Source organism: Oreochromis niloticus, linkage group LG13 (genome assembly GCF_001858045.2).
Source record: "Oreochromis niloticus isolate F11D_XX linkage group LG13, O_niloticus_UMD_NMBU, whole genome shotgun sequence".
In the NCBI taxonomy this organism is placed as follows: domain Eukaryota; kingdom Metazoa; phylum Chordata; class Actinopteri; order Cichliformes; family Cichlidae; genus Oreochromis; species Oreochromis niloticus.
Window position 1 is genome coordinate 19,898,730 of NC_031978.2, and position 24,658 is coordinate 19,923,387.

The following is a 24,658-nucleotide window of genomic DNA, read 5'->3' on the forward strand; positions in this document are numbered from 1 at the left end:
ATGTTATATCAACTGTTAGATCAACTCCATGGTAATATGTGGTTTCATCAGAGGGCCTCGGAAACTCCCTGGCTTACTATATCTGTTAAATATCAAACATCTCGTGATGAACAAGTGCTTGTTTATTGTGTAGCTTGATATTAAGTATTTACCCCTTAAAGACGACATTCCCTCTTAATCTGACACCTCTATATATATATTAACAAAGATGTGGTTTGATGACCCTTAGAACAGTTTCCAGGTTTTTCCAAGGATAGCCACACAGGCAGAGACAACCCTCATTAACTTCTGATGTATGCCCAGTGTTTTGTTCTATAAGCAGGCCTGATATATGAGAGAAACCCCACGTCAATAAAAGAGCTTCAAGGGTTACTCCTAGGCTTCCAAAAGATCACATCAAATAAAATTAAAAACCACGAGAACCGTGACTGGGAAGTTTTGGAAAAGGTCTGCTGTTTCAAAACTTTTTAAATATTCTAAACCCTTTAATTTTCTTATTGTGTTGCTCTTGAAGCCGTGATCAAAGTACCTGCAGGCCATCTTGAAACTGCACAGCAGCTTGCATGGCTTCTTCCAGTCTCTCTCCTCTTTCCTTCCACGTCTTATTGAGATTCTCCCACGCTGTATTCACCTGAAAAAGTAACACAAATATTTTAGCATGATTATCTTGTAGGCAAAACCTCTAGAGTGAGTGCTTTTCAGTGAAGTCTATTACTTCATCCAGGCTCTTCTTTATCACAGGTTTATCAGGTTCCCCGCAGGCAGTCATGAGCTCTGCACCCTGGTTTCGAACCCCATCGAGTTCCTCCTGCAGCCCATCAATCTCCTCCTTAAATCCCTGTATGGATGCATTGTTTTTTTATTATTTAATAATCAAAGTGCACCACCTCTCTTAATTATCCATTTGTTAATGATCAAAAGTAATAGGTTTTTTATTTACCTCCACAAATTCCTGCTGCTGTTTGACGACTGAAGGATCGACTCCGGGCTCCTCCAGCTCCCTCAGCAGGTCGTGGCTGTCTTTAATGGTGACGATGAGGGCGGTGTGGTCACACCAGAACTTGTCTGCGAGGTCCATCACATCCAGCAGCTTCGTCTCCCGCTCTTCCACCAATGCCTGGATGTCGTTCCACAGGAAAACCATGCGGTCCAGTTTGTCTTGCACAGCTTGTACAGAGAAAAAGTCACAATTAGGAGGAATACAAAATAAGGCAAAGAGAAATCTTCCACGTTTACAGCAACATTTACAGCAACATTTACAGCGGGAAACTTGGACTTTTTCTTGATTCGTTATTTATCCTGAAAAAGGAAATACATAAAAGCTACATGCACCTGGAGAAAAGCTTGATGTTTGATAAATAATAATAAATGGATAAAAGATGATTGAAAGCATATCTATACCATACCTTTGGCAGACAGGTCCTTGTCTGTCCCTTCGGATCGTGCGATCATCTCTTCACCTCGTTGCTTCAGTGTCTCATAAGACGGCTGCAGCTTCTCCAAATCCACAGAGACCGTCTTATTTTCAGTAATCTGCTCCTTGATCTTGTCCACCTCCACTGAGATGGATGGAGGCTGGTGGAGGCGTTCAGCGATCCGTTCCAGGGATTCAAGCATGGGATCGATTTTATCATGGAACTGGAAAAGGAGGAAAGGAAACACACCAGTTTGCATATATAATTTATATCATAGGTTTTTATTATGGAAAGTTACCTTGAAACAAGAACACATCTGTATAATTATGTTTTACTTTGACAAATTTGCACATATTGAAAAATTTCAAAGCTACTCATCTAACTGAATAGACAATTAACAGCCAAGGTAATGTTGATGTTTATGTTTGATTAATTGTTTTAGCCAAAATAAAATTAAAAAATAAAGAAAATAAATTCAGTTCTGTTTTATTTTCTTTTTTTCTTTTTAGATTGGCTCGAAAGTACTGTGAAGTACATTCTGCAGTATCATTTATCATAAAGTTTAAGATGGTAAAACGTGGTTATCATATAAAAACAACTGTGATGTAGCAAACTATGACCACCATTTGCACCAGATATCACTATGATCAACTTAATTATTTCCAATAATCATATATTATCAAATAATCAAACCTAATAAACAGCTACTGCTTACCTGAGTGGATTTGGAGATGGCTTCATCCAAAGTGGCAGCTCTCTGCTTGACATCAGCTTTCAGTTTGGTGTAAAGTTGGTCAGTGGCTGTGTATTTCTCTCTGATGGGCTCACCCTCCACTGGGCTGAGCTCAAGTAACTGAGGACCAGTTTTATTCATCTTGTCAATATGGGGCTTGTGCTCTGCAATCAGTTCCCGCATTTGCTAGAGAGGATGTGACATGATCAGTTTAGTTTTTAATCATCTGACTAAATGTTTTGTGTTGAGCATCAGCACACATTGGCTGCTTACCCTGAGGTCCTCTTGTTGCTGCCTGAGCGTGTCGTACTCGATGGCAGGCGGGGGTAACTGGCTGAAGGTGCTTAAAGTTTCCTGAAGCCATGGCCCCAGCTCCTCATAGGTCTCCCAGAACTGAGTGGCAAGAGACTGGGCTCGCTCAAGCTGCAGACAGCGCTCAGAATTCAGCTGGCTGACGACACCATACTTCTCGAGGAGAGTCTGTGTCTTGGCCTGATTGAAACCCAAGAAGAATCATTTTGAAATTTCTGTCCATTTTCTTACGAAAAATGTCTGAAATTTGAAATAAATTTTCTTACCTTTAAGATTTCCTTCTCCTCTGGGTTTTTGCTGGTCATGATGGCCTTTCCTGTTTTCACAATCTCATCTACAGCATCTTTGTGTCTCATGATGTCCATGGAGAAAATCTGTAAAACCAGTAGAGTGAGTTTGGCTGTATGTCAACAAAAGAAACCACTGTGTTTACTCTAATTTGTTTAAATGGAGATCTATGCACACACACACACACGCACACACACACACACACGGCTAACCTTCTGTGCTTGGAGCTGAGCTGTGGTTTGGTCCTGCTCCAGCCTGATCTCACCCATCGATAGCAGTTTCCTCTCAGCGTCAGTCAGCCAGGAGAGTTCATTGTCTGCGGCCTGTTCAAACTGGAAACAAGAAAACAAGAGATAAATTTTAAAAAGAGAGAGACAGTCGAATGAGAATAAAAGCCGGTGCGTTAAGTTATCTGGTTTACCTGTTGTGACTTGAGTATGTCAGCATTGATCTGGTCGACCTTCTGGGTCAAAGTGTCATAGGCAGCTCTGTACCTCTCATTATCCTCAGACACAAGTTTGTCCAAACTCTCACGAGTGTGCCAGGGGACCAAATCCAAGAGTGAACTGCTCAACTCATTCAGCTGGTCCAACACTGGTTTTTGGTCTTTGATCTCTTTCAACATGGCCTGGACAGAAAGCACCAGTTCATAAGTAATAAATGCATTGCTGCATTGTTCAAATACAATTACAAAGTTTTGCACAAAATTGTAGAAATCATTACCTTTTGCCTGCTTTGTGAATGAATCAGCTGCTCGCCGACTGGCTCCTGATGGGCAAAGCTTTTAATCTCAGCCTCTGCTTTCTCTAGCCATGAGCTCAGATCCGTGTGAGTATGCTGCAGCTTGGAAGACAGACTCAAAACCTGCTCCAGTGTCTTTAAAACACTGTCACTCATAGAGTTTATCTCAGCATATTTTGTTTTTATTCCATCCAGTTTGCCTTGGATAACGATCACCTCATCACCTACAGACATAAAGTAAATAATAATGTTCACTGTCATATGCTTCTTTTGTTCTAATACAGAGATACCTTATGCTAACATTTCCTGCTAGCTGAACTCAGGGCCAAAATTCATGAGCTTAATGGAAAAGAATAAGCATCTGTCCTACACAATGTTGTCATTTACAATCTGCATATTAAATTTATAGCTACATACATCTAGCTGAAGGTTAGCTTAGCTAATCACAAAGGCTGCAAACATAGAAGGAGTTTTCTTTCATTGTATTTGTCCTGTACTATGCAAATCAGAGAACAGGGGTTTTATCCATAACCTTAAGTTCACCTGCCCCTGTCCAAAAGTAACAAAGCTTGCTTATTTGCACAACCAGGGCTCTCTTATTGCTACAAAATATATATTCATATGGAGGTATATATTAAATAGATGGTGGCTAGCAGCTACCGTGTTTTGGGCGTTTCTGTTATGCTAAGCTAAGCTAACTGGCTGTTGGCAATAAATAAATATTCATCCCATTGGACAGACAGGTGTTATCTCACCATCATCAAAAAATTAGAAATCTATTTCTCTAAAGAAGTTCATAGATGTGAAAACAACGTAATTCATGCAAAAACTCCCTGCTCAATAAAAAGGGCAATAAACCTTATGATGAGTAGTACAGAGACAGAACTGTTTGCCACACTGATAAATGAAGACATGCCTGTTGTTTGCTTCAGTAGCTCCACCCCATTGGAGATGGCTTGGTCAACATTCTTCTTCCTTAAGCCAATATCACTTTGCAGTGCCTGAAAAGAAAAAACGAGACTTCAGAGAGTCACTGAGAGTAACAAGAAATGTTCCTATGGTGACACACAAAAGAGCAAAATAAACTGAAACATGATTGATGCAACTTAAATGAAAGGGCTACAAAATGTGTGGCCTGAGGAGGAGTGTATACCCGTTGGTCTGCCAGCTGCTTTTCAAGAACCTCTAGTCTGTAGTCTTCCACCGACACTTCACTCAGCCTCGTGTGTACCTCATTGAGCCAGTTCATGAGAGCCACTTCATCCTCTCCAAACAGCTGGGCATTTGCCAGAGCTTGTTGAAGCATCTCAGCTTTCCTCCTGCATCGCTCCTGGAGCTCTATGTAACTGGCCTGAGTGGTGTCCAGTTTAGACTGAACAAACTCCTTATCGTCCACTGAGCTCACAGTTTTGAGCATTTGGCCAAGATTGACAGCCTGAAACAGGTCTTTACTGTGATTCATAATCTCCTCCTCTAATGCCTGGCGGCAGGGGATGGGAAATGGGCCAAGAAAATATGACAAACAAAAAACAAACACGTGATAAAAAATATTCAACTGAAATTTAGAAAGATGAATGGGAAATAATGAGAAGCGCGAACTTAAAGTAACAAGCAAAATGAATAAAACTGAAGTGAACTTAACTGATAGTTTAAAAAAAAGCATGAAAACAAATGGAAATGATGAAAAATGATGGATATTACCTTGTGCTGAGATATCTGATCTTCCAGCTTAGAAGTCTCAGTGCCTATTGGCTCAGAGTTGGTGAGGTGTTTCTCTGTGGCTGACAGCCACTCGCTCAGGGGCTCCAGAGTCTCATGGAACTGCTGAGTCACCACTAAGATGCTCTCTAGTTGTTTGTGCCTGGAGATTGAAATCATACCAACCAACAGACTTACTCCTACTGGTCATTAGAAAGAATGCACCCTCATTTTTAAATATTGATGATCCATCCATCTTTTATATGCAGTCTATGGTTTTACATTGCAGTGTTTATACTAACCTGTTTTCAGCCTTCTTGAGAAGCGTGTCCCACCTCTGTCCCAGGCATTCAATCTCTTTTGCCACTTTCTCCTTATCCACAGACTCTGCCAGTTCAGCAACCTTCCCTCCCTCCTTTTTTATCAGCTCCACTGTCGGCTTTCGGTCGTCCAGCAGTCTCTGTAAGAGCTGTCAAAGGCAAACAAAGAAAGCGAGTGATTGGGTGCCTTTTCATTGCTTTATCTTGAAAAAAACAGTAAATTTACCCAACAAAAATGAAGCGCTCTTTAAACACAAAGCTTTGTGTCCCACACTTGTTTTTAACAATTAATGCCAATTAAATAAAATTAATGGCGGGGCCATTGTTAAGCAAACATGAAGTCTTGAAGTGCTAACATTAAAACAGACTTCATGGTGTTTTCTCTTTGTGTGAATCTGTGATTGCACCACTGGCTTACCTTCTGCTCTTGTATCTGTGCCTTCACCACTTTGAACTCAGCAGACGGAGGTTTTTGATTGGCCACAAGCTCCTCCGTGTCAGTCAACCAGCTGAGTAGGGACTCCAGAGCATCCTGGAACTGGCCACAGTGCAAGAGGGCTTCGTGCAGCTGGGCTGAACGCTCAGCAATCTGCAGACCAAATGGTAAATATAGATGTCACCTGTTTTAAGGGCCAAGGTCAAGTCTTTATATTTTCACAACAGAAAAAAAACACAAACACGTGTAACCTTTTTGTTGAGGGTATTCCACTTAGAGTTGACACCTTCCAAGTCGTCCTCGAGTTTCTTAGTGCTGGTGCCTTTAGCAGCATTCTGGATCAGACCCTGCCCGAGGGAATTGATGTCTTGAAGCTGGTTCTGCAGTGGATCAATGTCCTCTTTCTGAAAAGCCTAAATAGACATGGAACAAATCATAATGAATATTTTAGAATTGCTTAAAATACAATGTCATTAATCTTCAGGACATTATTTCTTGTGGCCTTGAAAAATCACATTCATACAAATCCAATTAAACTTGCATTATGTGTATGGAAAGAACAGATATTTCCATGAATTCATTCTACAAATCTGGAATTTGAGAAGGTGAATTACAATAACGTCCTGTTTTATAAATTAGTTCAAAAAAAGCTAAAAAAAGACACACATAAAAATTCATAAATTCAGTGCATAATGCCAGAAAGTTATTTCATTATTCATGTCCAGAGACTACAATCGCCACATCAAGACTTTAGGTTAACTTTTAAAAATCCAGCTAACAAAATCAACTGTTTAACCAGTTAAGGAGTCATCAGCTTGGTTAATGGTTAAATCCCAGCTGTACACAATCACGCAGACAGACTTCCAGTCTGGCTGCTGAGAAAAAACCTAATTCTCCCATCGTGTAATCAGATATGTAAGACAAACACCAATCCATCATCCATGAAAAACGTATCTAAAGAGATGCATAATAGTGGTCAAAAGTTCAGAAATGGAGGGAGAAACTATTTTTGGCCACCTGTGGGGTCAATAAGCCCATAGGGTCCATTTCGGGGCACGCAGCAATGGCATTCAGTAAAGCCTCGATCTCTTGCTCCCCTGCGTGCTGGAATGTCTGTATACTTTTCGGCAGACAGGCTTCCAGTGACTGCAGAAACTCCTCCAGCTCCTCCATGCTGTATTTGGATGCCCCTTGTTGCACAGTACGGGGTTGTGTTTGCTGGCAGCTCTCCGTGGGTAGAGTTACAGAGTTTCCGTAAGTCTCAGGCTGTGTCACTACCACACTAACCAACTCACAGTCATCCTGAGATGACACATCCTCTAACAGTTCAGCAGTGGATAGCTCATCATAGTCTGTTAAAGTCCTGGAACGCCATCCAGAGGTGTCATTTTGAGCTCTAGAGGCTGACCCTGAAGATGACCTCCCTGTGGAGGACTTATAATCTCCATTGCTTAGGTTATCCCTTTCATTAACCTTGATCCCACAGGATTCTGTCCCCTGAACCAAGCTGCTACTGTGGTAAAGAGATCGGTTGTCCCTCACAGGCGAGAAAGGAAAGTCCTCCTGCCCTGAGCTGAGCGATCGCCCTGTTTTCAGGTCCCCAGACACATGCATTGCCTCGGAAGATGAGAAGCTTCTTGTACCGGGGCCTGTTCTTATGTGGGATCTACGACCATGTCGCTCCCTCTCCACAGTAGGGCTGTACAAACCCGAGTCCTCTTCAGATGTCAGCGAGCTGGTCCTACTCTGTCCTCTCTTGCCATTGATCAGGCCAGGCCTCTCCGCACTACCAGAGCTCACTGTTCCACTGCGGCTTGCGTATTCGCCCAAATTAGTGGGGGCAAAAGTCCGCCATGACCGCCGATGATGACCGCCATGGTCCTTTTTCTCTCCTCCCTGCAGACGTGACTTCGACATTACTGTGTCGTTCACCCTAATAACGTCCCCATTCAGCTTAAGTCCATCAAAGACGGCACGCTCATCTAGCGTGACAGGTTTTCTGGTTTGGATCTCAAATGAGCTAGAAGGAGTGAGAGCTCCATTTCCACACAGGCTGCTGAGGTCTAACGTGCGATGGGTGTAAGGGAGGTTGCCTGTGAAGTGACGGGAAGAAAGACTACCTTTAGAGCCCGAGTCTATTTGCTCATTGAGCCGGACGGTGTCATAAATGGATCTCTGGGGCACATAGCAGTCATCAATGTTCATATCCTCCTCCTCCCCCTTCCCCACACAGGAAGGGTTTTGTCTGAGGCAATCTGGTCTGCTCAGAGGCTTGCCCATGCTAAAACAATTGTCACAGCTTACAACAAAGAAATTATAAAGGAGGTATTGAAATCCTTTGAGGTATAAATTTAGTGTATGCTGAGTAGTTTAAAAAGAAGCCAACATGTGGTCAACTTACACGAGAAGTAACTGTGTGCAAAATAAGACTGTTTGTCCTCTCTTAAATGAGAAGTTAACAACTGAATATAAAACATTTCAACGATTTTTTAAATAAAATATTCTCTCAAATTACAAATTAAGCTACAAATAAGATGATCAATCCTCAAAACAAAAGGCTTCGGATATACAAAAATATTCAAACAATATCTCCCAAAAATGCTCGGACTGTAAACCAACTTTATATTCCATAAAAGGAATGAAAGTTCAGTCTTTCAATAAAGTCACCTATTCCAAAAATATATTCCTCTGGGCTCTTCTCCAAGTATTGCCAAATACATAATTACTATTCCTCTGGTAGAAAGTGCTTCCTTTTTCCTGAAATCCTTACAACATCCACGTAAACTGCAGGAAAATCCTCAGTGCAAAGTGAAAATATCCAGAAACAAATCCAGCAGGCTCCACTACAAACTGCAGGCAGTTCTGAGGAGAGCTGGTACTCCTAGATAAACAAAAAAGCCTGCCCTTCCTCTCCCATCGCTCCCCTCGCACTGACAGACACTCTCCTGGCAGAGGGTTTCATGCCCCGCCCCCGCTCATTATTCAGACAACATCTGCCACAACTCCTTTTGTGCTCTGAGCTGCTCCGGCACATGTTGATTGGTGGACACATGACCCTTTTTTTCCCCCTGTTTAATTCCCCCTTATGTCCGCACGGCCCATATGACTTCACTTCTAACCCATCGTTTGCATCATGACACATACTCTCACTTTTCCCTTTTTTTTCCTCCTTCAGCGACTGAGGGAATGAGAAGGGGAAGCAGTACGCACCAGCTCTCACTGTGATGACATCACACTACGCTGAAACACACACACATTTTTTTTTTTTCCGTCTTTTCTCGCTTTGCCCTCTGCTTTCTTCTCGTGGACGGTTGCTGTGGACCCCGCAGATATTCTTAATTACAGTGGAATGCTGAGGGAGGCACAGGTCCCAGGTAATTTAACACCAACGGCTCTGCCAAGTGCATGAAGAGACTTTTTATGTCCACTGACCGGGGGTAGGAGAAGAAAGCAGGATAGAGAGGAGATAATGAAAAGAGTTTATTTTTGTTTCCTGGATCGTCAGCAGCGCAGCAGCTCAGCGTGAATTTCAACAACCCAAACCACGGTTTCCAGTTCTGCATGCTTGAGCAGAGACGGAAAGAGGAAGATGTTAGGGATAAAAAAGCAGAATTTTAAAGCGAGCGTGTGTGAAGCCGGGACAAGTCTGAAAATTTGAATATATGAATACCAATTATTTTTCCTTTTCAGCTGCTACAGGTCTCTTTGTCACTCTTTGTAAGTTACATGTAACTTGGCGACCTGGCAAACTTTTCATAAATTGTGAACACTACATTTTATTTAAGCACTAAAGGCCAAAAGTAGAGGGCACTAAAGGTTGAAGAGGTTGTTTGTTTGTTTTTAAATTGAGTAAAGCTCTTTTAGTATCACCAAAGATGATCAAACATTAGTTAGAGTGCATGTAGTGTGTGTTCGAGGGAGTGTGTACACTCCCTACAAGGATTACCAAATCTCAGTCTTTGCTTTCCTTTTGTCTCTATCGAGTTGTTACTTTTAATAAAATTAGAAGGACCTGAAACCTATATAGGTTAACTTATCACAAAAAAGATGTCATGATAATTTACTATAGCTTAAGATGACACACTGGCCAAAATCAAGTAATTTTACTATCATTAAAGACAAATATTTAAAGCTAAAGTCTTGCCATTTTTGCTTTAAAAGTCTTGTCATGACCACCTCAGTTTTTCTCTGAGCAAGATGACACTCTCATATTTAGATATGAAGTCAGCTGATCACCTGGAGAACAAGAGGCCTGAAACAACATTTCACTCATACTCACTGCTTTCACACTACATGGGTCTTTTTTTAAAATCCTATTGCATCTAAACTTTATGTCTGCTCTCTCCAACACTAGAAACTTTAATGAGTAAAAACTCAACATAACAACTCCATTACACCGTTCGGCTGGCCCATAGGGGTTTCATGTTTCACATTAATAATCATTTCTCATGACTTTGTGAATAATGAATAATGTGGCTCCAGTGACACTTTTTCACAACTATCATCACCTTCAATGAGCTGGAGTAGCTACAGTGTGATTCAGACGGTAGAAATTTGTCTTGACTTGCAAGAGACACTGATGTAATGTCTCAACAGGGAGAAAAAGTTGCCACACCAGCCCCCCGCCCGTACAGTTGAGTCACTAAAACATGACCTTGGGTGCACATAAAGATACACGGGGGCTTCCAAGCTCCTACACAACTCACGGGAAAACAACAGCAAACACATGAAGTCGAAGACGTCTCATTGGAAACTTGACCTAAAATGGTAACAGCACATGAAAGAAAGGAATCCAAGCGCTGTCTTTCTCTGTTTATTTCTTGCTCACTAGCTGCCAATAAAGTCCACTTAACCAACAGCAAAAAATAGCCTGATTCACTGGATATAAAAAAGAAGATGACACAATTATCCAGACTGCTGCTAAATAAAGAAACAACTTCAGGTCCAACACTGATTTGCTGTCCTGGACCATTCCCCCCCTGATATTGTTACAAATGAGTGTAAAGAGGATTTTCCGCTGACAGCTGAGGCCGTGTATGCCCTCTAAACGCAGAGTGGCAATAAGACAAAGACTGGGGGGGTGAATCACCGTGACAATGCTGCTTAGCAACAACTTGAATCAATCACTTTGTTAATAGCTACCCTGCAAGCTCTTTAAACCAAACTCCACACTAGAAGCAGGCACCTCCGACCTTGCTACCCCAATGATATTTTAATACAAGCATCCCTTGTGGGGGTTGGACGCTCCCCTGTTCGAGTGCAGCACCCCATTAATTGAGAAAAAACAATCCCTTGACCTACATACTAGGACAGATCTGTGTGGTTTGCCTATACACAGCTGTTTACATTGTTTTGGGGTTTTTTGGTAAATACTAATACTATAAATAAAGAAGGCCTTAATCATTGCACCTCTACAGTAAATATAGGTTAATCTGCTTTTGAATCCACAGGAATTTAGGAGCTTTTAGAATATTTTGCATCTGTCTGTGAATCTTAGTACTGGCTAACCCATGTTTGATCCCTAAGTGATATCAGCAAAGGTACCCACAATTTTGCTAACAATGTGTGAGAGGAAGATTAATTTGAAAACAAACCATTATGTCTGTAAAACTGCCAATATGCTTAAAGGCCCTACAATAACACAGCCAACACGCTTAAGTCTATCAATTTTACAAACTGAATCCAAAAATTACAGGCAAAAGTTGAAATCAAGAATTTATAGCCTTTGGGATTAAAGTGTTCATTGGCACAGGCTGTAATTACATAGCAGCTAGTTTAAATAATCAAGCTATGTTTTACTTTTCAAAGATAATCAAGGTGATTTAATTATGTAGTCAATAAAACAGTTGATGGAAAATAGAGGCTGTCCAGATTAGGTATATATAACAAAGATGAATGGATATGACTTATGACTTAGGGAAAACAGCAAGCGTTTTACAAGCTTATTGGGCTGACCTCACTGTTAATGTCTGATGGCTGTGGGGCTAAAACTTGTTTCATATTCTGTAGTGGAGGCATTACAGAAAAATACCTAATGGCTCTATATGATACACTACATTTAGCATTTAAAAATGCTTCACCAATTTTAATGGATACTTAACCGAGCACAAATACTATATTATTCAGGGGATTTTAAAAAAGGACAGCAATGTCTTTACCAACAGGGGTCAAAATAACAGACATCGACTTCGAGCTTAGAGCTGCAGATGATCAGGTTGCAATGGTTTGGAACAACTATATCCGTGTTAAGAGAGCAAGATGCAGGCTCAGCATCATCATAAAATCAAGCAACACCCTGCTGGCAGCCACCTGGCTATGACGGCCCTTCCCTTTTGCCCCATCATTGCATATGGAGCCCTAGCTCTTTTGTTGACACCAGATGCCCCAAATGAACCAGGAGTCCCCAGAGGGTTGTGTGCTCAGTGTGCTGGTATAATTTTCTCCTGTGCAAGGTTCTGTGGGTAGATAGCATGTATTTGTAGGTTTTAAAAGTTTTGAAAAAAAAAAACCTAACGAATTCCAGATTTAGGCTTAAAATGAAAGCAGGATTCCAATTAAATTAAATTAAATCTATATAGATCACAACTACGGTTCCCTCAAAGTGCTCTATATTGTAAGGTAAAGACCTTAGAATAACTAAGAAAACCACAATGAGACGATCCTGGCGACAGTGGAAACAAAAAACTCCCCTTTACAGGAAAAACCCTCCAGCAAAAAAATAGATAATTCTTAACTCATTTTTTTTGTAAAGCACTTAAATCCACTATTGAAAAATGAAAATTTTTACTTTAATGCTTAAAAATTAATTTTAGCAGCAATATCAGATATATTATATATATTGTTATAGATATTGTGGAATTTATTATATTATATTCAGTGTTCCTAGAAATTACTTTGAAAATATTAAGCTTTAATTTTATTTTAGAGGGCTTACATCCAAAACAAAATCATTAGAGTACAAACTGACAAAAACACAGCACTCATAATAAGATATTAAATGTCTACTGCTTTTCCACAAGTAAAAAGTGAATGAAAGGCACAAAAATAAAGATTTTTTTTATGATCATAGGAAATTACTGACTTTTGAAATAAGCTAGATGTACGAGGAGGTATAAAGTTCCTTACAACAATGATCATCAGCTTTACCACTGTAGCAACTCTGATCCCTCGAAATCACAAACCAAAAAGGTGCAGATATACTGTGGTTTAATGTGTTAAAAAATGCCATATTATCAGGCAAAAAAATGAAAATAAAGCCTCAGATCAGGACAAACATACCTTGAAAGCCTCCAGCTGCTGGTTGAGCACTTCTGTCTCCATGCCGACCGGCTCCTGGGATGCCTCCTTGTCCACAGCTCTGCAGAGTTTATCTTCCATTTGATTTACTTTACCATACAGCTCCTCTAGCTTTGTGAGAGTACTCTGCACCTGGACCTCTCTTCCTTTGGCTCTGTCTAACAGTTTGCCACACTGCTTACTCAGAGCATCCAGATCTCTCTTCAGGCCCAGAAGGTCAGGTGAGGGTTCAGACTCTAACATCTTCTTACAACTGTCTCCAGCATTGGCTGTGTTAGCCATCAGCTCTCGCAGCTTAGCCACAAAACTCTGAATGCTGTCCTGCTGTTCTTTAAGAGTGTCCAAATTGAGATCCACTGGGGACATGCTGTCCAGCTCATCGTCCAACTCTGTGAACTGTGCAAACATCTCGCGGATGTTGTTTTGGAACTGTCCGATACCCTGCAGTTTACCCTCCAATGCTTGACACGTCTCCTCCAGTTTCTTATTAAGGTTGCCGTAGTCTTTTTCTATGCTGTCTGCCTGTAGTAAGAGGTCTGTCACTCCTTCAGCATCTGGGACATCCACCACAAGGTCCTTGGCCAAGGCCTTCATGTGCTCTACTTGATTCTGCACAGCCTCTAAACTCTTGTGTTGGGCTTTCATGTTGGTTAGGCTCTTGTTGCTGTGCGCCTGAACTCCCTGTGTTTCATAGGCATCCACTTGCTTCTTAGCTCCCTCAAGCTGAGTCTTTGCCTCTTTGCACGCATCATTAAATTCCTTTACTGTGTGCGAGATCTTCTCTAAAGATTCCCTTTTGCTCTGCAGACTTTCCACTATATTGTCTACTCTTTTACCAGTGCTAGCCTTCTCTTCTTTTATAGCGTCGGTGTCTGTGTTGGCCACCTCAAGAAGGCTATCTGCAGCTGCGTTGAGCTGCTCCACCAACCCTCTGTGCTTATCAACATCCTTCTGGAGAGCTTTCAACTGAGAAATGGAAGTCTCCACAGCAGCAGGATCAACGGTGAGCTTGACTCGGCCCTCGTTAGCCTCACACTCCTGAATCCAAGAGTTAAGCTTCTCTGCATGCTCCTGATACTTGAGTGATCTCATCAGAGCAGTTTGGAGTTTGTCAGCCTGCTCTGCGGAGCTCTTCTTCACTTCTTCCCAGTTGGATGAGAGGGTAGTGAGCTGACCTTGTAGTGCTAACTTCTCCGCACCATCAATGTTGTGCAGAAGCATCTCTCCCTCTCCAATGATTGTATTAAAAGCTTTTTCATGTTCACTGAGAGCCTTCTGGAGTTTACTGTGCTCCTCTACAGTTTGTTGCAGAACCTCCACTTTGGCAGAGATGGGTTTGGGCTTCGATTGGTCCTGGAGCTTCTCACCCAGCCATGACTGTAAATCTTTGGAAGTCTGATGAAACTGCTGAGAACTGGCAAAGGTGGAGTTTAACTGTTCAATTCTTTTTGCTGGAACAGAGAAATATGGGAAACATATTCAGTAAGTTGATCAACACCAGCGATAAAGTGAGTTTTATACAACATAACCAAACAGTTTTTAATTTTCAGGACACTAATTTATCCAGTGGGGAAATATACAGGTTCAGTAACTTATCACAAAAATGAGTGGGTTAGTTATGAAGTCTAACCTGCTTTCTCTTCCAACTGCTTAAAAGGCTTGCAAACACTCTCCAGCTGCCTTGCGAGGTCTGCTTTGAGGTAGTCCTCAGTCACCATCGCCGTGAGCTCTTCATTGATGGCCTCAGCCTCCTTCAGCTTCTTCTTCTCCTCTCGCAGCTGAGCCGAGATGTTCTGGGCATCCTCCAACTGCTTCTTCACAGCATCAGGTTGCGTGCTGAGGCCCTGATGGTTTGTGAGCTGACTCTCCAGCTGAGTGGCAGTGTTACTGAGGCTCCTCAGTAACTCCTGAAACTTCCCGGTTTTCACCACTGCCTGATCAATATGGCTGTCTCGCTGGTCCAGCTGTCCTGTGAGGCCTGCCCACTTCTGAGTGACTGCAGCAAGCTGCTCCTTCACCAGCTTCCCACTTGAAGGGTCCTGATCGCCTGATGAGCTTAGGATGGCGGAGGCAGCTTCCTCGAGTTGTTCATATTGAGGTTTGCGGCTCTTAAACTCATTCTGGAGGATCTGGGGGATAAAGAAAGAATATCGGATGACGATGAGCACACCTTAAGAAATCCTCAGGAAATGCTTAGTGAAAATGAGTCAAAGGTGCCATTCTAACCTGGACTTGTTGCTTCTGCATTTTAAGCATGTTCGGGTCTATGGAGAGGGGTCCAAGGACACTCATCATCAGCTCCTTCTCTGAAAGCCACTGACCAAGCTGCTGCTCCGTTGTTTGGAAGATGTCCAGATTCTTATTGGACTGCTCCAGGTGCTGCTTCCTCTCCTCAACAGAGCCACTGATGTCTGCCCAGGCAGCATCTGAACAGGAGGACAGAACAATCACACCAATGTCGATTAGTCAGCACAACAGCACCTTTATGTCCTCTGTCCCACTGTTTTCTCCTAGCAAGCCTCCCACCTATTCACAACCTGGCACAACACATGTGTTAATTTAACCAGTGTACCGGGGGAAGGGACTGAGGTAGGCTCACATTTTGATAAATGAATTTATGATATGCAGCATTAGAAGTCAACATAGACACATAGACATAAACAACACGGGGCCATTTGATGCCATGGACCATACCTATTTCTGCCAACATCTGCTTCCATTTCGCTGCCTCGGGTGAGTTTGGATGAGTCTTAATCAAGTCGAGGAGCTTCTCTCTGAGCTTTTGAAGCGCCTCCTGTTTTTGCTTCATGTTATCTTCAAATGCCTGAAAGAGCAAAACAAATCATAAATACCTAATGATTTCTTTTAAGATTGTCCAATGACTATCTTATCCACAGTGAGAACCACATGCAGTTTTGTTATATAATTAAATGTAACACTCCACGTGGAGAGCAGCAACACTTTTTGTACCTTCTGCTGTTCAAGCTGTGTTTTCACTGAGTCTTTCTCTGTGGCTGCACTGTTCCAGGACTGTGCGGTCTTTTTCATGTCCTTCAGCCACAGCATCATGTCATCTGTCTCCTTCTGGGCCTCTTTCACCTCCTGCAACAAACTACTCAGCTGTGCTGAGCGATTCTTCAGCGTTTCTCCGAGGTCCGTGTACCCCTCATTGATGGAAGACATGTTCTGCTGAATAACCATCAGCTCTGAGGATATGAAAAATAATCTCACTGTTATAATTTTATTTTTCCAGACATTTATAGTCAGCATGAGATATTAATAATAGTAATACATTAGCAACACATATGAGGACATTTCTTATTGTCTTTTTTCTTTAACTAATAGTTGTAATCTGAAGATACTTAGAGGTTATTTACGCAGCACAGACCACACACACTCTGATGACAAAGCAGAACCCACATACACACTTCATTACCTTTGTTGGTTAGGTAGGTATGGCTTGCTGGACCATCACCATTAGTAAGAGCTGATGCAAAGACATGAAACAAAGCTTATGTTAGGAACAAGCAGATGGACCAGAAGTCATGGCACCAGATCCTTCAATGATCTTTAACAGTTAGTAATTAAACAACACTCAGAAGACAACCCAAACACTACCCATCTGATTCTGTTTTATGACTCATATACACGAGTCTATGTGTGCTGATGTTTACCCGACTTGTTGGGAGTCTTTGTCTTGGCAGGTGATGTGAGGAAAGTAATCAAGTTGCACAGCGTCGATCCTTTAGTGTTCAGGTCTTGGACGGCAGGGCCTTTGGATGTCCATTCATCTAGTAATCCCTGATAAAACATTCATTATATGTAATTTAGATAGATAGATAGATAGATAGATAGATAGATAGATAGATAGATAGATAGATAGATAGATAGATAGATAGATAGATAGATAGATAGATAATGGAAGTTATGGTGTTATAGCAGCAGGATATGAAATCAAAAATAGCACAGTCTACAATAATTAAACTACATAGTTACAGTAAAGTGCCAAAGGTACATGCTAATGTCCTTATACTATGAGAACAGTCAGAAATTGTGCAAGATAGATTCAGGATCTACTTCTGCAATCTTTTTATCTTTTCTGTGAAGAAAACGGTCTCTCTGCTGGACAGCGCACTGTTTCACTCTTATATATGTCCTCTATAGACACCAACTATTTAGCTGTCATTAGCTGGCAGAGTAAGCACATTTGGATAGTGTGGAGTTTAAGGAGACTGGGACTATAATCTACTAAAACGCAGTGACTACCTATTGCAAAACCCATGAATTCCAAACTGCTGTGTCAGGTGTAAACAGCAGTGGCTTCTGTTCCAGCACCTTAAGTGCAGTAAGATAAAACACATATAAAAATAACACTCTCTCTAAAAGATACTTTGTATTTATCTCATGACTCACGGTGACTATCTGCAGGTTGCTCTCCAGAGTTTTCTCACTGCTGCTTGGCTGATCTGCAGGTACTTTGTCATTAGCCTCCTCCAGCCACTTAGTGAGAGCGCTAGCTGCAGATCTGAACTCTCCCAGCTGGTCCTGACAAGATGACAGTTCCTCTTCCCTACAAGCAGACGTGAGGAATCAGTCAGAGCTTGCATCCATTTGGATATTCCAAACAATGCACAAATTTAAAGTTAATAAAAAGGACACAAAATTAAGTTAAAAATAGCAAAACCCTGTTCTTCCAGACTTACTTTTCTTTGATGGTATCTTTAAAGGTGCTGAAAACATTTGAGAGATTGTCCAGCTTGCTCTGAATTTGGGCTTTGTTTCCATCGGGGCTTATTTCAGACAGCTCCTTGGACAAAGTCTGCAGCTTCTCCAAATCACCAGCATATTCAGCCATCTCAGCTTTGGTGTTCTGTAGAGAAATGTCATCTGTCAGCTAATCTGTGCATGATGAAATTACATTACTGAGAAAATAGTCAAAATTTTTAAACACACCTGCATTAGCTGAGACAGTTCATTGAAAGTTTTCCCCGGGCCGTCTGTTTCGTGCAGGTCCTGTGAGCGCTTCACAACAAACTGCTGGACTTTTTCGGCTACATTCTCAAACTGCTCTACCTTTTCTTTCAGCTTCTCCACAGTAGCAATTTTTTGCCTGTGCTGATCACACGCATCAGAGAAGCGCTGGGAGAGAGAGTCCATCTTAGACTGCAGAAGCGCGGCAGCAGAGGGATCAGCCGTCTCCACAAACTTCTTCACCTTGGCTTTCATGGCTGAGATGCTGCTCTGGCGACTTGCTATGTCCTGCTCTAAAGCCTTAAAACAAAAGAAAAAGATTGAACAGTAAAGTTTTATTAGATTATTAAAATAAATATGAAGCTGGTATGAAATTTTAGCATTAGTAGAGCGCTGAAATGTTGACAAAAAAAAAAAACACATACTGCTTCTTTGCTCAGGATGCCTCCAAGAGATGCAGAGTCCAAGGTTATTTCCCTTTTTTCTTCCACACTGGCCTCAACTCCCTCCATCCATCCCATCATCTCATCCAAGCCATCCTGAACACTCATAGAGCGAGTCAGGGTGATCTGCAGCTTCTCATTTCGATCGCTTACAGACTTGGAAAGGTTGTCGTAACGCTCCACTATGTCATCTAAAACGCACGAAAACAAATCAGGTTCTGCTTAAAACAGGATCATGTCTCGCTGTCTGGAACACACCATAAGGTAAACATTTCAAACTAAGGTAGAAACATATTTGGCTTTTATGAGTTTGTTTAGGCTATAATGTTGGCAAAGGACATCCATTAGCTTTTTGGTCGAGGTAACAGCATTTTAAGTACAGGCCAAAAAACCAATAACTGGGGAAAAATGAACACAAATGATTCAAAAGCCATGAATCACACTGATAACATTTTTCTGTTGTAGTAAAGTAATGGTGAACTCTTTGTGGTATGTTGACACCAACCTAGCTTGATAAATCATGGCTTTCTTTTTTGCAGTAACACAGTGCTCGATTAGTATTTCACAGGGCAGCTGAAAATATGTAAAATTTTCCAAAACTACTTCCAAATTACTTAACTGTCTGCTGCCTTTCAAGTTACTTATTTAAAAGGTCTAAATCTGAACAGCAGGAATTTGGGTGTCCCTTCAGCCCTGAGTAGGTTTTCCAGACCATGGATTAGGCCAAGTCCCAAACTAAAAGAACAAGCAGTCCAGACTTTCATTAAAAAAGTTTATAGTCTAGGACACTAGGCTTAATGTCTGTCTGGGAAATTGAGCCATTAGGTATACAGATCATGCTGTGCAGCTGACTTTTATTTTTCTCACCTACTGTCTCCTGGATCTCATCTGGATTGCTCAGCAGGTCACCTTCAGATGTTATTAAAGACTCAGCTGTTTTACGTAAAGAATCAATAGCAGTCTGGTGCCCCATCATCTGACCTTGTAAAACCTGGAGATTAATAAATAGTGACAAGAAAGTTAAAAAAAAAACAATCCTCATAAATACGTGCTCTGTTTCTACAAAGTCTACGTTTTTTCTATAGCGCACTTGATGATAATAACCTCAGAGCGATCATGCCTGGGTTTAATATTGGTTAGTTGAATCTACCTATCTGACTTCACTATTACTCTTATAGAAGTGCTTAGAATTTCTGCAGTGATTTCAAGTCCAAGCCCAAAGTACTGTGTTTCTTGGTTGGCTCGCAGGCAGCTCTTATCTGTGCATATTTATCCTGTAAGTCACTACCTCGCTACAGAGAAATGTTGAAACTAGCTGCAGCCAAAGCCTTGACAGAGACAGCTCTGTCAGCCCAGTTCGTTATCTTCTCGTAGGAGTATGCGCACTACAAATGACCAGAGTTAAACTATTCACATGTGGGTTTGAGTTTAAACGCAGAGCTAAAAATAACTTCGTTGCACTTAAGTCAGTGGAAACACTGTATATGGCGAGGCAAGGTCTATTGCCCTTATAACCCTTATAACTGTCACGTCTAAACAAGGCTGTTCCTTCTGTCTGTGCTTGGATTGCTCCTAACTTTTAGAGTTGACGCCGAGCTGATGAAAGCTATAATGAGAATAAATAACACAAAAAATAACATAAAAAATGTCTAAAAGTATCTTTTCACATGAATTCTCTTTGGCCTCGATAACAAGGGATAACAATGAGATTAAAGAAAAAAATACCACAGGGTTGAAACAAATCTTAGCTTTTCAACACAACATTCTTGACTTGACTTTAAGCTCTTAGGCCTAATTAGTTCAGCTTTTTGGTGCGGTTCTTGCCTTGGTGTCCTCCAGCTGTTTCTGTAGCGTTTGAGGGTCAGCTGCTATGGCCTCTGATTGCTGCTTTCTCGCCTCCTCCTCTGAGCTGTTGAGCCACTTCAAAAGACCGGTGCTTGAGTCGTCATACTTTTTGTACTTGTCAACCACGTCTTTGAGGTTGTTGCCAAGCAGATTGCACTGTGACAAAAGAAAAATAGATTCACTTTGGTTGTTTAAATAAAAGAATAATAGCAAAAAATAACTGACCATAAGATCTCAATCTTGAAAAGCCATTTTCACAGTAAAGTTAACTAAAAGAGGTGCTGCAGTTTTACTTATATTTTAAAATAATATTTTCAAATCTAATTTCAATGAATGTATTCTGTTATTTATTCCACTGTAATTCTGTAACTGTAGTATTTTTCCCTTGGTTGATGTGCATTACTGTATTTTTGTACCTTTAGTGTATTTTTGATTTAAGAGTAAAAAAAAATATCTTTAAATCATAAATCATACTGCATATTGTGTATATATAAGCCCAACTAGGACAGCTCTAAACTCTCTGTGCAGCAAATCAGCTTCATGTTAAACTACATCAACCTTAACCTTATCCTTATATACATTTAAATAAAAATTTGCCATTTAAAACTTTTTTTTGGTGTTTATTTTTTATTAGGATTTATTAGGATTTTATTAGGACAGATGCTGCCACACAGTGGGAAGAATAAGCCATTACGCCCATTCTGATCAGCTGCATACTAAATACCTGTGAGTGTAGTGTTTTATATCGACTGGCTGCTGAGTCTAGTTTATCCTTGACAGCAGAACAGGTTCCTGAAGTATCCACATGCAGCAGCGGATTCTTAGCTGCCGGGTCAGCCGATCCAAACGCCTTAGCCACGTCCAGCACTTTCTGTCCCGAAATAGTGATGAAGCGAAGGTCCCCTTTGTGGGAAATCACATCCTCTGAGAAGCTTTTCTGTCGCTGAAGGTTATCACTGAGGATATTAAGGGAGCTTGCAGGCGCTCCCAGTTCCAAAATCTCTTCTTCAGCCTGGTTTAACCAGTTTTCAAACTCCTCGCAGTCATCCTGGAACTTCTTCAGCTCCTCCTGGACACACTGCACCTGCTTCATCTGCTGCTCAGCCTGAGTCAGGGACGTCTCATAGCGCTCCTTTAGCTCTTGGATGTTCTTCTGCAAAGCCTCTTTCTCCTGTGGAGACAGCACGTTGGCTTGCTTGTCAAGCATAGCCTGAGCTGACTGGGTGGCCATGATCAGATCCTGCTGCTGGGACAGAATCTCCTGGTGATGGGCCTGTGGTCACAATTATAGCAAAACATGTTATTAGTATGCCATAAAATATTTTAGACATTTTTGAGACCTTAAGTGTAGTCTTATCTATTTTTTAACGTTTTGAAAACACTCAGAGGCATTTCTTGTCTCCACCATCTCTTTAATAAATGTTATATTTCAGTTATTAAGACAGCTTAATTTTGTGAGCTGTTAGGAAAAATGGTATGAAACAGTATGAACTATTGCAAATAAATAAATAAACTGCAACAAACTAGCTATACCTTGAGCCTTTGGTACTGCTTATCAAGATTCGGGGATTCATTGTTCTCGCCATTGGTCTCTCTGCCAAAATCCTTGTCAGTGGTCTGCAAAGCGTTTCCGTTGGCATCATCATCCTCTGTTATCAGTCCCTTAGCTGAAGGTTCTTCTGGCAGGTTTCCATTTTCTTGACTTACATGGTCTGTTTGATCCAGGCTGCTCTTGTTCTTATTTCCTACATTGGAAATCCAGTCCAGAAGACCTTCAATTTTGCTCTTACTCTCTTCAAGCTGTTCGACAGCTGCTGCCTGTGCCGACAGACCACACATTAACAATGCTGATTTCACTCTAACATACAATTCAAATTCTCAGGAAACAGAGTTTTTACAGAAAGCACACATGGAAGGAATCCAAACCTTTTCGCTCTCCTGCTGTATGGCTGTCGTGACAGCTTTCTCCAAATCTTTTCTGGAGTCCTCGGCTCGCTGGTTGATGAGCTTGGCCTTGCTTTTAGCCTCTTCCAGCTTGCTTTCAATAGCGGCGATTTGATCTGGTGTCATCTTGCTTCGGTTTTCCTGGAGAAATTTATTAGTACTGCTGATCACGTCATTTAAGGCACTGGCGTTTGTCAACACGTCTTTTTGGAGAGCCTTGCGAAGAAACAGAAAGTTTTTTTAACTGATGAATGAAGCATAATATATTTTTTGTAGGGCAAACCAAGTGAAGTTCTGTCAAACCTGATCCTCCTGCTGGTACTGCTGCAGGTCTGTAATACTCTCAGCATTTTCAGCCTGTTGCTTATGGCCAATCAGGCGGTTCTCGGTCAGCGTGAGATTATCGCACATGTCCGACAACTTGTCTGTAAACTCCTTCTGTTTCTCCAATAAAGACTGACATTAGGAAAAAAAAAAAGTTAAGTTTACATCTTTAAATCTCGTGTTACACAAATCTATTCCCAGTAAAACATTCACATAGAAACAAACATCAAAGGTGTAAAATAGTTCTCACATAATGAAAATGAAAGGAAGGAAAGGTAGGGAGCAAGAATTCGAGCACACAGAGGTAACATGCAAAGTTTGCTTCAGAATAAACTCTCCTAAATCAAAACCAGTGTAACTATCGAGTTTGCTGTAAACATGCTATTTGCCAATTTGTTGCCATGGTGCTAAAAAGCACAGGAGGACATCATATTGTGTGTTAGTCTGTTTGTTTTTCAGGACATTTTCCAACAAAGATAGCACGTTTTGTCCACTGTTAAATGTTCGCCGGAGTCTCGAAGCCTGTAGAATGAAAACAAGCACAGAAGTTAGTCTGCAGCAGGGATCGAGCACTCAAGCATGCAATGCTGTTATTTCTCTGAGCATTTACAACCTCAAACTCTGGAAAAGAAACAACAAAGTCAGACCAGAATACACTGAAACATGCAGAATGTCTAAAATTTTAAAAAACACTCAGATTTACAGCTTTAATTCAAGTAAAACAACTGAAAATGTCAATATTTGTGTATGAGAGCCTGACTATGCCAGTTGGAGGCTTAAAAAATCTCATTCATTCATTACATCAGTGGTTCTCAAACTGTGAAGCCCCCTGGTGGGGGGTAGTGCCACATTGGACTATTTTTATTATTAAGATAATTGCTTTCACAGTATAAATACTTTACACAGTCCTAGGGTAATGTAAAATATGGCTTTAACTCATATAAATTAAAGCTACACTTTTTCTTTCCAGGAAAAATCTCAGTGAAATGATATATTTAAAGCATATACACAGGCAGACCTCTGCCATGCTTTCTCTCTCTCTGGCGTCAAGCAGGACATCTAAGGCACTCTTCTGTGTTACAAGCCTTTCTATCTGGTCTCTGAATGCTCGCTGAGTGGTGCTGAGGAACTTGAGGAGGTAGCTACTCTTAGCCGGACTCAGGAACTGAGTGTGCTCTGAAATAAAGCACTGGATATCAAACGTGACATCCTCTAACTTGAGCCTGGCTTCTTTTTGCAGATGGTCCTCCATGTCCTGGGAAAACAAAACATGGAAGGATGTTGAGGGATTTTCTCCTCTTGTTGACTCAAGCTGTGCAGTGCTTTAAACTGCACTTTAATGTACCTTATTCTGCTGGCTCAGATGTTTCAAAGTGTCCAGATCACATGTGTTCAAATCCACACCCAACATCTTAGAGTTAGTTTGAATGAGCCCCGCCAGCGTATTGAGATCACTGAGATGCTGCTGATATGTTGATTCCAAATGTACCTGAAATCATATATAAAGGGGTCAGTGGCTGATGCTACTGTTATATTATTGTATTTTAACTACTGTGTTAAGACTGACCTTCCCTGTTTCCATCGCTTGAATCAGAGAGTTGCTTCTTTCTGCACACATCTGAGACACAGCAGTAAAATTTGGCTCTAACTCCAGATATATCGAGGCCAAGTCGTGGTGGATTTGCTGGGGAACGTCTTCATCAGCAGAGTTTATGAGTTGTTTGGCTTTCTCCATATCTACTGTCAGAACATCAGCCAGACTAGAAAGCTGAGACTGCAGAGACTAGATAGAAAAAAAAAGAATTTGATCAGGAACTGAAACACATGTTGACATTTGAAATATATTAAAAATCGATCATTTATTCAAAAACAAATGGGCTTCAGCTGGTCAT

The 24,658-nt window shown here is 41.2% G+C and overlaps 1 protein-coding gene across 27 annotated transcripts in view; it reads right to left on the reverse strand.

The window, feature by feature from the left end:
* The window catches only part of dst (dystonin), a 107,311-nt gene that overhangs the window by 20,367 nt on the left and 62,286 nt on the right, over positions 1-24,658 (reverse strand). For 22 of the 27 annotated variants that reach the window (XM_019366394.2, XM_019366391.2, XM_019366370.2 and 19 more), the window contains 36 exons: positions 24,334-24,549; positions 24,112-24,255; positions 23,785-24,021; positions 22,746-22,898; positions 22,425-22,658; positions 22,032-22,316; positions 21,223-21,771; positions 20,478-20,654; positions 19,521-19,644; positions 18,636-18,844; positions 18,193-18,510; positions 17,943-18,109; positions 17,653-17,809; positions 16,914-17,040; positions 16,676-16,726; positions 16,210-16,445; positions 15,934-16,063; positions 15,466-15,665; positions 14,870-15,368; positions 13,222-14,690; positions 6,195-6,356; positions 5,926-6,096; positions 5,490-5,656; positions 5,191-5,350; positions 4,643-4,969; positions 4,406-4,490; positions 3,472-3,713; positions 3,170-3,376; positions 2,961-3,080; positions 2,727-2,834; positions 2,422-2,640; positions 2,131-2,334; positions 1,407-1,638; positions 941-1,167; positions 716-838; positions 530-631 (listed from right to left, as the gene is read on the reverse strand). In XM_019366394.2, coding sequence (XP_019221939.1) covers positions 530-631; positions 716-838; positions 941-1,167; positions 1,407-1,638; positions 2,131-2,334; positions 2,422-2,640; positions 2,727-2,834; positions 2,961-3,080; positions 3,170-3,376; positions 3,472-3,713; positions 4,406-4,490; positions 4,643-4,969; positions 5,191-5,350; positions 5,490-5,656; positions 5,926-6,096; positions 6,195-6,356; positions 13,222-14,690; positions 14,870-15,368; positions 15,466-15,665; positions 15,934-16,063; positions 16,210-16,445; positions 16,676-16,726; positions 16,914-17,040; positions 17,653-17,809; positions 17,943-18,109; positions 18,193-18,510; positions 18,636-18,844; positions 19,521-19,644; positions 20,478-20,654; positions 21,223-21,771; positions 22,032-22,316; positions 22,425-22,658; positions 22,746-22,898; positions 23,785-24,021; positions 24,112-24,255; positions 24,334-24,549 — 8,538 coding nt within the window. The remainder of the gene's footprint in view (positions 1-529; positions 632-715; positions 839-940; positions 1,168-1,406; positions 1,639-2,130; positions 2,335-2,421; positions 2,641-2,726; positions 2,835-2,960; positions 3,081-3,169; positions 3,377-3,471; positions 3,714-4,405; positions 4,491-4,642; positions 4,970-5,190; positions 5,351-5,489; positions 5,657-5,925; positions 6,097-6,194; positions 6,357-13,221; positions 14,691-14,869; positions 15,369-15,465; positions 15,666-15,933; positions 16,064-16,209; positions 16,446-16,675; positions 16,727-16,913; positions 17,041-17,652; positions 17,810-17,942; positions 18,110-18,192; positions 18,511-18,635; positions 18,845-19,520; positions 19,645-20,477; positions 20,655-21,222; positions 21,772-22,031; positions 22,317-22,424; positions 22,659-22,745; positions 22,899-23,784; positions 24,022-24,111; positions 24,256-24,333; positions 24,550-24,658) is intronic. The other 5 variants (XM_019366381.2, XM_019366393.2, XM_019366385.2 and 2 more) reach the window with 3 other exon arrangements.